Source organism: Gavialis gangeticus, unplaced genomic scaffold (genome assembly GCF_001723915.1).
Source record: "Gavialis gangeticus isolate Ggan-Ray unplaced genomic scaffold, GavGan_comp1, whole genome shotgun sequence".
NCBI classification, from domain to species: domain Eukaryota; kingdom Metazoa; phylum Chordata; order Crocodylia; family Gavialidae; genus Gavialis; species Gavialis gangeticus.
The window spans coordinates 154,658,603-154,672,788 of NW_017729025.1; the positions used below are offsets into that span (position 1 = coordinate 154,658,603).

The following is a 14,186-nucleotide window of genomic DNA, read 5'->3' on the forward strand; positions in this document are numbered from 1 at the left end:
TGCAATGTCTGTCCCAGACTCCTTGCTGGTTTAAGATAAACCAGGCTCCCTCAGCATCCCAGCATGGTCTCTGGGCTGAGCAGGGCTCTCTGCTCCATAGCAGAGCCAGCCTCTCCCCTCTGCTCCCTGACTGCAGCTCCAGCAGAGACTGCAGACACAGCAGGGTCTGCCTGGCTTCCCCCTGCCCCATCCCCCCTTGCTGCTTAAGCAGGAATCCCTCCCCCACCTCCCTCTCATCTACCACAGCATGGACCCCAGCCCCATGGACCCTAGGCATGTGGTACGGTAGCTAATGTTGAGAGGTGTCTGTGTGCATGTCTTCAATTTCACTGGGACAGGCAGACAAGACAGTGCCTGCTTAAGGCTCTTTGAATCTAATCAACTAGTCAGATGGTAAGCTGTATGAGAGGAAGCCTGTTTAAGAAGGTGGCTTAATAGCAGGAAAAACTCCTTCACTGTCAGGGTGTCTAGACTGTGGAATAAACTCCCTCCAGAGGTGGTGCAGTCACCTACCCTGGAGGTTTTCAAGAGGAGATGCGACAGTCACCTTGCTGGGGTCACCCAACCCCAGTTGTCTTCCTGCCTAGTGGGGGGGCTGGACCTGATGATCTGCAAGGTCCCTTTCAGCCCCTAACAATCTATGAGTCTATGCAGAGTTTGAACTAATGGAGTGAGGCTAGTGTTTTGCTGATGAGGTGATAATCACTGTTATCAGCCCCTTGCTGGCTTGCTCACCTGTCAGTTTGCTGCAGACAGTATAAAGAAGCAGGGAGAGGGAGATTGAAAAGCTCCATATCATTAACAGATGTGTTCACTGCACACCCACCTTGCCTCAGAGTGCTAGCAGGGGTCTGGGGTCTAGTAACACTCCCACCCCTTCAGCAGCCAGCAGGGGAAAGTCTGAGATGGTGCAGGCAGACCCCCCTAATCAGAGGTCCTGCCCAGGCCTGGTCACACCCTGCCTCTGCTCAGCACTCTGGTAGGGAAGGGAGGGCTGTTCTAGTGACCCCTGGCTTCTAGCCTGAGCCACTGCCACATGTGCCTGAATTTCCTCAGTCCAGAGAGAATGTCTGTCCAGTTACGAACCGGCTCAGCCTAGCCAGGTTAAACTAACCTGCAAAGATTGAATTAATTCAGGCTCAGGCTTTTGAATGTCTGCCCCTAGCTTTCAAGATGGCTTCAGAACTTTGCTTCTAGGATTGGCACTTGGCAAGTGGGATTGGGTGGACAGGCATGCTTGAACAGCACTCCCAGGAATGCCATGAACCTGGTACAGACATACCCAAGCCCGGTGCCACAGGGGTACTTCTCATTACCATAGCAACGAGGGGGTAAACAACTCTCTTTTCTGAGTCTGGATTTAGGACTGCCCCTCAGGAAGACTGTCTAGAATAACTGTTTTCCAAGCTGAAAATACCATTGGAAAGTTTAAAAGGGCTGCTCCAAGTGCATATTGAATGAGGGGAAAAGCCTCCTCTTGGATTCAAGTAAATACAGTACAAGAATGGTTAAGTACTGGGACATTAGCTAGATAGCTTGTGGAATCTCTGTTGTTTGAAATGTTTAAGTGTAGGTTAGACAAACATTTGTCTGGATGGTTTAAACAGGAATGTTTCTGCCTTCAGCAGGAGTTGGGCTGGCTGACCTGCTAAGGTCCCCTCCAGCCCTACTTTTCTAGGATCCTATTAAGCTCAAGAGATGAGTAAACATTTCCAGATTCCCTCCAGGAGGGCATTTATCACCTTAGAATGAGCCAGCAATTCCTTCACCTCAGCTTCCCAGGTACTGAGCTAAACAGTGCTGGATTTTTGTCTACGATAGATTCCTCCTGCACTAAGTTTTGTGTCTGTGTATTTGCGGTTTAAGAAAGGTGATTCTATCAGCACCTATATCAAGTCTGAGAACCAAGACCTTTAGATTAATAAGAAGTTGATTATAATCATTGTGGCCTATTCCTTCAATGTTCTTTAATCTCAGTGGTGGAGGATGGAAACCATAAAACAGACCTTTGCATTAAAAGGAGCTATTGTCTTCATCTCTAAATTCCTCTTTTTCTCATGTGCCCTTCTTTTACTTTTCCAGTTGACTTAAATGAAAATAGGTTCACATGATTTATGATGCACTAAAGGGCTAGATAGTCTGGACTGTATTCCCACAGTTTTGAGTATGTCTTTCTTTCCTTCTTGGTGTACACTAAAGAATGGCATAGGAGCTTCTGTCCAGGATGTGAACAAGCCTACCTCTAGCAGTTATTGACACCCTGTGTTTCTAAAGAGTCATCTGCTGATAACATAGGAAGCACACATCATCTAGAGGAAAAAATGTTCCCCACTGTCCCCCGATGAAGTTTAGGATTTGTACTGAGGGCTAGGCTACCCTAGAAGCAAGATCAAATAGCTGTTAATAAGCATAGCCATATGGCAATGAGCAAATTCTGTTATATAGCACCCCCTATCTAAAACCTCCTATTTCTAAGCGCTCACCCTCAAGTCAGAGGAAGGGGCAGGGGAGAAACACTTCTAACTGGACAGGAAATCTGCTTAGACTTGAGGAAAAAAACCCTTAAAAAGCCCAATTAAAGGGGAACTGGAAATTGAAGATCAAAACAGCTATCTGAAAACACATATCTTGCCTGTCTCCCTGACACTCCCTGATGTCCTGTAGGATCCCTGGTGGCTGGAGAAAGAAAGTATGTAGGCTCATCCCTTAGGAAGGGGCTCTTAATTACTACACTGTATGCTGGTTGCTAGTGGGGGAGGCTTCCTTAGATATTAAAAAGGCTTCAGTGAAACCTCCTTATATACCTGCCCTGCAAGCTGTGCTCCATGCCTAAAAGAAAGCCAGAGAAGCTTTGAAAAATATACTCCTTTTTTCATCCCACTGATTCTGATCTGATGTCAGTGAAGAGAGCTTCCATACGGCCCGCTCAGCTGTCTCACCAAAAACATCACTCACATACTAATTAGAGTCAGGCTTTCCTCCAACCTGATCAACTCTGGTGGCATGGCCGTTGCCTACACTCTGACTGGGATCTAGTTTCATGGCAGCCTGCTCAACTCTGTTGGCATGGGCCTCATGTACAGCCACCGAGGATCTTGGTTCCCAAGGCCTACCTAACTCCTTTGGTATGGAACTTGCACCCATACCCATTGAGAACTGAGTGTGGCCTGCTGGATGTTTTGAGTGTGGAGGGGACAGAAGGCACTGTCCTTTAGAGCATCCTAAGAAAGCCAAAATATGTTTTTAATATAGAAATTTTCAGAGAAAAGCTTTGAGACCAAGGGGAAAAAAATGAAGGACATATAGGGAAAAATCTTCCCTGAAGAACACTACTATAAATGGAGATTTGGAGTCTGTCATGCATGATATATGGAAGCAGAGAATTCTGGATATCAGGAACATTCATAAGCCCAGGCTCAGAGCCATGGTACCTCTGTTGCCTTGGAGACAGGGAGGACCCTGGGCAGACCATATAACAGAGGGGGCAGAAAAATTAGAATTTCACCAAAATGTGATGGAGGTTGAAAGAAATAAACAGCTTAAAAGTCTGTTTCATGCTCCCTAGTGACCTAGGGAAAGGGCTTGGCTGGCTAGTAAGCAGGAGAAAATTATTCTCTGGTGACCCCTATGTAGCTTAGAGCAGATGGGGAAAGATCTGAAGTTGCATGAAGGAGTTCACTAGCATGGGGGAGAAATATTCATGTAAGAACAATTTATTTGCTAAGCTAGATTATGCCCATACTCATATGTAGCAGGAAATGTTTTATGAAAGCTGTTCCTGCTAATATTAACAGTCCTTTGGAGACATTAAGAAAGAGGCCAGGAATAGGTGTTACTTCTGCCCCTATTCTGTCTTGTGATCATGAGAAAGGTGCCTTTTTCAAAAACAACTATACAAACGATGGATGGAAAAGACTTATTCTGTCATCACCCGTGATTAATAACTACTCAGTGGATGTGTTTCTATAAATTTCTGATTTACCGCTTCAAGATAAACAAGTGTGTACAAAATTCAACACAAGAGGCATATCTACACGAGACACTTACTGTGCATTGGCCTAATAACACTGTGCAGTAGCGTGAAACAGCAAAACCCATGCTACTAGCCTACTATATAGTGTTATGAGGCTAATGCACAGTAAGCATCACCAAATAACTGTGCACCAGTGCTACTGCGCAGTAACTCCAGGTACTGCGAATTTAGTTAGTACTTTATTAAAGAAATACTAAACTAAATACATGCAGTATCTAAGGCGCATTAATGAATGTGTAGATGCGCCCACAGAGTCTGAACAATTTTTTTACCTCTGAAGATTCTGGGCTTGGCTTCAGGCAAATAAGGTTCCCCTCCACTGTGAGACTACTCAGTTTGCTACAAAGTCCCAGGTACTGAATCTGGTTAATGTCTTCAATATTGTTTCCTTCCAGGTCCAGAATCTCAAGATGATCTAGCAAGCACACTTGGCTCAGGTCAGAAATATGGTTATAGGCGATATAGAGTTCCTAAAAGGAGTAAACAGAGCACATCCATCACAGTCTTGCCCAAATTACATTAAAGGTTTGCTTAAAATTTTTTGGGCTATGGGGTATCACATAAATGTAAAAACTGAACAGAATCAATCAAAAGGCTCAAAAACTCACTCAGACATGGTGTTTCCTAGTGCCAACTTAAGTCAATAAGATTATGACAGAAGTGAGTACTGTGCTTGACAGTAAGTGTTTTTAGAAATAGGCCAGTGTTCTAACAAAAAATAAATATGTTGGCGTCTTCACAAACTCCCAAAGTCCCTTAAGAATAAAAAGAAAAGGGCTACCAGCATAATTATAGGAAGAGAACTATGAGCTAAATTTAGCAAGCCTATAAGAGGATGCTGGAAAATTTGAAGTGATACAGCTTTCCTTACCTTAAGAGAGCTGGAGGAAGAAATTCCATCCAAATCTGTGAGCCCACAACGAGCCATCCATAGGACTTGAAGATGGGACAATGTCGTTCCAAGGTCCCTTGTAAGAGAAACAATTCAGGTTCTTATTTAAATGGACAAAGAAACTTAAGAAACATTTTCATTTTCCCTACATGCTTTCATGCCCTAGATCGTCAGTAAATTGGAAATATTATGGAAAAACAGGTGACTCTCAGAGGTAAAGAGTGAATAAAGTTGTATAATGAACTGTCCTATTCCCGTCTCTTCCTGCCCCTCCTGCCTTCCCCAGTTTACTTCTCAAATTGCAATGCCTTCCCAGTTCAAGAAATGTAGTTTAAATTCTGCCAACGATTTTCGCCTGGTTACTTTTCAGTAACTCAAAGTTATATAAGAGCTATAAATTCTGTATGGTTGTATTTATATCGTGACCATTTCCATCATTTATTCTATGTATACTATCCAAATTGTTACACTTGGTTTTAACTACACTAACAAGCCAATCTTTTTGTATACAACACTTTATGCAACTAGAAGGAAGAATCATCTCATTTAATAATACTGCTTGGATCAACAGAAACTGGTAATCCTTCCGATTTTATTCTCCCATCCCATTGGCCTAGTAGCAGATAAGTTAGGGATTGATTCTCTTGGTTCCAAACAGTCTGGCCCTAGTCCAGGGAAATACTTAAGCATATGGTTTTAACCTTGTGCACACAAGTTGTCCGATTAACTACCAGTGTAGATAGTTACCTGAGGCACAATAGCAGTTCATCAAGCCCAGTGTTTCAGCACCATCAGTCCTCTGTCACATGACACCAGACATGCATAATACTTAAATATAAAGTGTTACCATACCCCAAAGTGACCCATGTATCACAACCCAGGCTTTCCCCACCACAACAAAGACATCCTCTGGAGAAGAGGGAATCCAGCATTGGATAATTAAATGTTAGAACAGTTTACCAGCAAGGGTAGTAAGTTCCCATTCATTTAAAGCCCTTGAAATGGGGTTTGGTATCTTTTTACAACAGTGATGCCCAATCTTTTGTTCTCACATGTGCACCCTGTGATCAAGCCCAGTGTGTTCTGGGATTGGGCCTCATACTGCCCTGTGTGTCTCATGCTGTCCTGTGCTCCCAAATTAGCATATAGGGCCATGCTATTCTGCCTGCAGGGATCCCCACCAGTCTGGAAATTTGGCAGCAAGAGAGGTGCCACTGCTCCCCTGCAGCCACATTTTTGGATCCATGGTGAGCCCTGCAGGCTAGATGACATGCTGCCAGGGGTTGAGTACCCCTGTTTTACAGGATGTGCTTTAATCCAGCTTCTGGGAGAAGTTCCACAGCAGGGCAGCAGGACATCAGATGGGATGGTTGTAAGGGCCACTTCTAATCGGAGTCTGTGAATCTGTGAGTCTTCCTGTTCAGGCTCTTCCTTTACAGGTCAAGGCAAAATAAGTGTGCCTGCATTGCCCCCAGTATGCTCATAACAGTTGCAGCTTTACATGAAGATACTAAATGTCATGCTTGAGAACTATGGCCAGTTGCCTGCATGGGTCAGGAATGAAGGTTTTTCAAAAAGCACAGTTGGTTAAATGAATTCTGATATATGTTTTATCTCCCTCTTAGCATCAAAGATTGGCCACCATGGGAAAGACGACACTAGATTAATGCACTGAGCTGGTATAGAGAATGCTCTTACTAGATGGCTGGCTCGGGTGGTTTATTCACAAGCTCAGTGTCAGACTGTCAAATTTGGGCTTGGAAAGGAATGTTTCCATAAGTCAGGCACGAAGTGCATGGACTTTGGATTTTTCACCTCTTTGCAACATCAGGTGCTGTTCACTTGCTGGAGTACATGGGTGTTTGTCATCTAATCCAGGGGTTTTCAACCTTTTTTAAGAAGTGTACCTCTTCTGGTGGCAGCAGCCAGATGCAGAGCCAGGGGTGGGGCTTGCACACGGCAGTCACTGCTGCCACCCACTGCCCTGAGCCACCACCCCATACTGCCACTACCGCCATGCCCCAATTTCCCACAGCCAGTCATATGTGCGGCTCCATGGGCTGCTGACAAACCTCACACCCAGCCAATCGTGCACCACCCATTAGGAGCCCACGAAGCCACATGCGCCACTGGCCATGGGAAAGTGGTGCATGGCAGTGGCGTGGGGTGGTGGATGGCAGTGACAGCAGCAGCCACAGGAGAGCTCCCCCCCACATTTAGCCAGTCGGGCAGCACCAGCTCACATTCCCTTCTGAACCCAGAAGGGACACAAATGACCCATTACAACCACCCAGGATCTGTATATAAACATTACAGCAAGCATTTTCTTTGTACATAGTATTGAATTAAACAACCAGTAATTCCAAGGCATCCTTATGGCAAGACTACAGCAAGCATAATATTTACTGAAATGTATTATTATAAACTTGAAGTGGGGGCAGGGGGATGAGGACACAGTGAAATTACAAATGAAGCAACTGCCACCAAGTAAAACAACACTCACTGCCTTTAGCAAAACTCTGATGAAGTCAACCCTACTGGTTATGACTTGCACAAAGAAAACACATTGCTCATTTCATGACCCATTTAAGCACTTATCAGCCTTTCAGAAATAGGTTGCATTATTTTGGTGTGAAAATCTCCTTTTCCCTCCATCATAAGAAACAGGTGAATAAAAAATGGTTACCTGGAACAGTCCCATTTTCATGCTATTGAAGCCAGAACTTCTGTTGCATTCTCCATTTGTTACAGTGACAGGCCAAACTGCAAACACTCTTAACCTAATGCTTTGCTACATTTTCATGATGAACAAAGTAAGCTTTTTTCTGTCTTGTGCTTTCCTTTGGAGTGTGTCATTCAAAGGACAACCCTGAATTAAGATGATGGATGCTGAGATAAAATAATATATTAATTAAATTGTACTTTTAGACACAGATCTAGGGGAAAACGACCATGTCTTTAGTTAGAGCCCTGCTCTTCTACACTAACAGGATCCAGCATATCCACAGAGCTTCATCATCCCCAATGTGAACAACTTGAAACATGATTTTGCCTCTGATGTGTCAAGGGCACTCATTCAATAATGTGTTAGCTAGTCATGGTTAATCTAGCATTCATAGTAGATGCTAAATTATGTATAACGCTGTGCTAGCTAAGAAACGCTACCCAGACCTAGTGCATTTTCTTAGTGTTGAGACAGCCTTAAGAAGACACTGATTAAAATAAAATGACTCTAAAAAAAGTTCCTAACTTTGAAAAAAATTAAAAATCTAACTTATTTTCCGCAATTCATGCTAGAAAATGAGAGCTGAGAAAGCATTTTCACTCTCTTTTATAGCCAACAGACCCAGTTCTTCTAGCACTCACTCTGGGATATGCCAGAACCAGTCTTCAAAACTAATGAGATCAGAACTGGCCTGAGAAAAGAAACGGAGCTCATGTCCTATGTCTCATACTCTTGTGCTCAATACACTGCCAAATGCTGCAATGCTTTGGACATACAGGCTTATAGTGTTTTATTCCTAAAATGTTTCCACTGGCATTGAAAACACTCTGTGTTAACCTAAATATGTCTACATATAGACTAATATTGACTATACAAAGCTGCAAAGATGACCTCTAATTTAAAAAATAAAGACCTCATTATAAGGTAGGAGAATCTTAGCTAATCATTTTACAGCATTCATCCTGATAGCATTCCCTGCTCTGCTCTGCAAGGGGAACATAAAACCGTGCTAACTGGCTCTTTGGGGAACACCCTAAACATAAAAGCAGTACTAGACAACAGTAAGGGAGTCTACACCATTCCCTCCATGCAGACCTGAAAATAGAAAGATACCAGGGAATGATTCAGGATCAGAAGGGGGTTGACCACTGCACTTTCTCCCTTTTTTGACCTGCAGAACAATGAGACTCAAGGAGAATTCTAATGAATGCCTTGAGGTCGTGTTACCTGCAGCTCAGAATTTGGCCAAGGTAATTTTTATCTTATTCCCACAACAGTCTACAGTCTGAGAGGCTGTAGTAGCAAGGCACATCTGCAAATATTTTATTTCTGGGCTAACAAAAGGAGCACTTGGAAGGGTTTGAATTGTGTTTGCAATAAGACGCGCATGCGAGTTAAATCAGAGAAATTCTCCTATTAAATAATGCACAGTAATTCCCATGGAGAATGTTGCAGAGTAAACTGCCCCTGACAAGACAATGGTGTGCACCTGCACCTCTATAGTGCTACATTATTTTTGGCTGTTTGGACATTAAGTTAAAAGCTTGTCAGAGATAGGAGTGCTTCCTCTGGGACCTGCTCCACTTGGAATGTACACCTTTCAGGGGGTTAGAGACTCCTGGGAAAGGCATGAGCATGTCTTGATTGCCGTGTGTGTTTGTTTTAATTTATTTTAGCAAACTCAACCTGAATAATGGCAATTCATCTGGAAAAAGGATAAACTGCATTCTAATCAAAATTTATTAGGAGGGAAAAAATCATTACCACAATAATTTGAGTGTGACACCAGACCCCCAAATTTTTATTAGGAAACACAGTGCTTATGAAGATAATGAGATTAAAGAGTATGTTGAGTATTTAGAGATAGCAATCAGAGTTCGGTTGGGCTAGGTACAACACAGAAACATAAGGAAAGGGCAGTTCTTGTCCCAAAGGGCTTGTAATTTATGTAAATTCTTCGGGCCAGCTGCTAACCCTAATTACTGAGTAATATGAGGCCTGTGTGAAAACTGAGTTCCACAAAAAGGCTTTTGACAGCAAGGAAACATGACAGATAAGAGCTGTAGTGAAGAGAGTTGGTGACATGACACTAAGTGAACAGGCACCCACCAAAAGACAACTCTTAGGGATGTGCAACAAATAGCAGGACCTGGGAGGATGAGACTACCTTGCCATGGGCCACCACACCCTGTCCATATTTCTAATGGACACCCTGTTCCTAGTGGACAACTGTCCTGACTGCCACAGGTGACACTGATTCATACGTTTGTTGGCATTCTTAGCAAAAAGGCCAAGGTACTTAAATCCGCCTTGGAAGAACCACTTATAAGACTCTGGAAGGGTTGTGTGGGAAGCTGGCACTCCTGCTGCTGCACACACTGTACCTGTTACATTCATGAACAAGGGACAACAGTCCCTAGGGCTGTCACACCAACACCTTTTAGAAGCAAATTATTTCTCATACAGGCTACTGGGCATGTTTGTTTGGCAAGGATGAACTGCATTCTGAATTGTGCTGTTTACTATTCAATACACAAAAACTTCTGCTAAGAAACCAAAGTGTGTGTGTGTGTGTGTGTGTGTGCGCGCGCGCGCGGCATGCACATGTGCACACACACACTTTGCCTTATTCACAGGAATTGAGGAATTCAATACAGCACTATTCATAAAAGCAAACAAATAGAACTGTGCAAAATCTGTGCTCTGATTTTCTCCACGTTTGACCGTCTGATCAGTCTCATCCATCTAAAACACAAAACATCTAAGTCAATCAAATTGCAAGCATATTGCTCACTGAATCCTCATGTGTGAGACTTCTAACATATTTGAGATTGATGTTCTCTTAAATTTTAGAGTTCAACCTAAGGATGAATATACTAACAAGCCAATTTTCAGTATTTTAAAATATTGGCTTGCAGTAATCACCTCCCTGATCTATAGAGCTCAACTTGGATTTATTTAGGGGCATAGAGTACTAACAACGATCTGCACTTCAGGATACAATGGGTTAGTTGTAGAGATACCATATTGTCTCAAATACCATGTACCTCCAAATAAGGCTCACACCTTGTTTTGGGGAAAGCAACATAAAAAAGAGATTTTTCCAAAGTCATGGCTGCAAAGAGCAAGAACAGAAACTAATCTTCATCTTGCTCACCCTCCCTTTCCTGCTTAACCAAAGCTGAAACCCTAGCTATCATGGAACACTAGTCTTTAGGGGTGGATCTATGCTTTTGAAAAGAGCTAAAATGCTCCAAGGCTATGAAATAGGAAGAGAGTGCCCCAAAGTAGCTAAAAGATAGAAAAACTGCCAGAAGAAAGTTAGCTTGATTAATGGAAAATGAAGATCATTCAAAAGGAGAGAGAATTATTAACACTTGTGGAGTGAACAGTAAGCCATTAAGTTAATTGACTCAGCTACCTAACTAGAAATGCCACTGCTACTGTGGGAGGAAATCAAGGAAAGGTGATTCTCTTCTGGGAAAAAAAAATCAGCTTCCCCACTTAAGACATGCACCCTAATTTTGGGGGGCTGATTTTTGGGGGAAAAATAGGTGTAGTATGCAAGTCAATATGGTAATTCTGGCAATCAGCAGCAAAAACTTTTAAAGTCTGAACCTTACTTAAATCAATAACATATGCTCAAATGGGAAGGTTATATAATAGTTCTATTGTTCTCTCAGATGGCCATAAAAGGCTGAAAATTGTACACCGGGGAGTGTGTGTGGGGGTGTGTGTGTGGGTGTGTGTGTGTGTGTTCTCCTTACTTTGTTAAACCTATGACACAGATCTCAGCTCCACAAGGAGATACAGGGTTATGCCCTTATGTGCTGGCAGTGTTCCTTTGCCATCAAAGAGGCTCTAAATATCTACAAAGATCTGTCCACACAGATCTGACTGCAGAATTAAAATCTTACTGCATATTTTGTTTGCCCTTTAATTATATAAGGGGGTTTCAGAAGCTAACATCAAAATTGCTGGTCATGCTCCATGTATGCAACCAAGTGGGTGTGTCCATAGGTGCACTTTGATGCACAGTAGCCTATTTTGCTGCGACTTAAAGTGTCATGTAAAAAACCATGTAATTTACACTAATGAGCAGTAAAATAGGCTACTGCGCATTAAGCGCCACTTAAAAAATCATGTGCTTTTGGTATTGCACATTAGGGCAGCCTAATGCGCATTTATTTAGTACCTCAAATTGGAGGTACTACATTTAATGCACATTAGGAAAAGCACATTAATGCATGTGTAGACATGCCCAGTGGGAAACTACACAGCAGTAAGGAAAGATGGCGGCATTGTTGAATGCATCCATCATTCATGACTATGTAGAGAAACTATGTGGTCCAGGAAATGATCATTGTACACAAAATGTTTATTTACTTTTTGAAACACCCTTGTAATTAGCAGTATCCTGTACAATGTGTGCTTGGTTTTCCTTTACATTGTACTTCCTAGTCACCTGCACCTGAAACCCATTGTTGTAACATGTTACCATCAGGATTTTGCACCCAATTTGCAGTCATAAATAATTGCCCAAGGTGTAGGCAATGAGGAATAAACCCTAACCTTTGGCTATCAAAAAGTCTGCTGTTATGCTGAAAATCTATGCCACTATAATGCTTCAGGATTTTGTCCCCATTTTACCTTGAGAGATGCACCTAGTTCATCACAAGCATTTCTAACCTTGTTTAGCAGTGTTATCATAGACTCTGAAAACTGAGAAAAGGCCTCGCCAAGTTATTTTTAAATGTATGGATTGAAAATAGCACATCTGTACTGAAGTCACCAGTGTTGGAATTGAAAGCTTGCCTCTAACAAAAGGTTTATGTTTAGTAACAGGCATATTGTGTGACATCCTATTTCCATCGCTCCCTTTGACATGCAAATGCAGGATTTCCATTTCACTGCCAAAACGAAGTTATTGTTTGTTGCTAGGGGTCTTTGAGGCACAGTGTTACTTTGCTGAACCTTTTTCAACAGGATTTTCAGGCAACCTTCATACTAACTCAAGACTGTTTTCCAACTGGCCTGCAGTGTTGATGTCACTGGTGGTTTTCCTTACAAAAACATTTCACAGAGTTTTGCTTTTCAGACATTCAGGATTGCATAATGCTTTTATCTATGGATTGTATTAACATTTTTCATGTTATTGATGGGGAAACTGGGCCCCAGAGATTAAAAGTGGCTTTTTCAATGCTACAAAATAGGTCAATGGCAGAGCTGGGAATAGCACCTACTCCTATGCCAGCCCCTTCTGCATTGGGACATTTCATCTTCCAGATTCATGGACCGGAGCTTGCAAGGAGTTGCCACAGCAGCCAGCAATCAGAGGTCTGTGCACCTTGGCTCAGTCCCAACTCACCAACACATCTCCTAAACTAGAAGCAGGGAGAGGGTGTGTACAAAGCTGGCTGTAGTATCCAGGGACTCCAGTGACTAAACAGCTTGACTGCAGCAGAGAATCTAGCCCAAGGTCTGCAATGACTATCCATTTTCTCTTCAGAAGGTTTTTCTCCTGTAAACCTCACTGCTGAAAGTACTTCCTTGTTTTGAGCACATGTTGTCCTGATTTGGAGTGTTTTTGAATGCACCCGCAGGCTTTAATCTGTCAGAATACTTAAACTAATCTGTAGAAACAACTGCTGTGAACAACACAGCTAGACACACCTCTGCCTGCCAGAGAAGACATCCTAACCTCTATAATATCAAAGACAAAACTCCCATTCATTTCTGCGGACCAACATTTCACCTCAAGAATCTGTCTTTCAGAGATGAACTCCAGAGGCATCTTTTAGTAAGCTGGGATGGCTCAGCAGAAGCCAGTGGAAGTACAGGATGCTTGCCAAGGTATAATCAACCTATGCAACTGCATCTCAGAGCTGCTCCTATTAATTTTCCATTTGTGGAATATTCACATATTATGGATCCTTAAAAGCAATTGCCACCAGTGTACCCATGGTAGCAACCAGGACTAAGGACTTGCAAAATCATTTGTAAGGACTTTGTTTTCCAAATCAGATCATACCCCATTTGATTTAAACATTTGCTTATCAAAACTAACTGATTAAATGTTGTTTCAAAAGAAAACACCAGAGAAGCTGAGCCTAGCTGCAGGCTTTTGTAAAGACTCAAAATGATGTTTAAATTACTTCAAGAGTTTTAGTCTGGTTAAATAAAGTTAACATGCATTGTGGAGTAGAAGTCTCTGCAATATAGCCATAATTTCAAATGTTCTCATCTTCATTTGCTGTCAAAAAACCCAGAGAAGAATAATTAGCTTGATCAAAGCTGATGTACCTGGAGTGAGGAATAACAGTTCTCTAACACATGAATATATGTATGCGTGGGCAGGGTACATGTAATTTTGTGTTAATTTCCTTTTGATCATTAAAATTACTTGTCATTGTAGCTACTTTGTAGTCTTTTAACAGGTAATGGAGTATTAATAATTAAATGTTAGCTGCTTTTTACTGAGTTCCACTCACTTCAACTAACTTCGTCATATGAAAAAAAAAAAAAAAAAAAAAACA

The 14,186-nt window shown here is 42.2% G+C and overlaps 1 protein-coding gene across 1 annotated transcript in view; it reads right to left on the reverse strand.

The window, feature by feature from the left end:
* Positions 1-14,186, reverse strand: part of LRRC56 (leucine rich repeat containing 56) — a 136,120-nt gene that overhangs the window by 40,780 nt on the left and 81,154 nt on the right. The window contains exons 5-6 of the mRNA XM_019519812.1: positions 4,905-5,001; positions 4,306-4,503 (exon numbers count right to left, since the gene is read on the reverse strand). Of these exons, the coding sequence (XP_019375357.1) occupies positions 4,306-4,503; positions 4,905-5,001 (295 nt within the window). The remainder of the gene's footprint in view (positions 1-4,305; positions 4,504-4,904; positions 5,002-14,186) is intronic.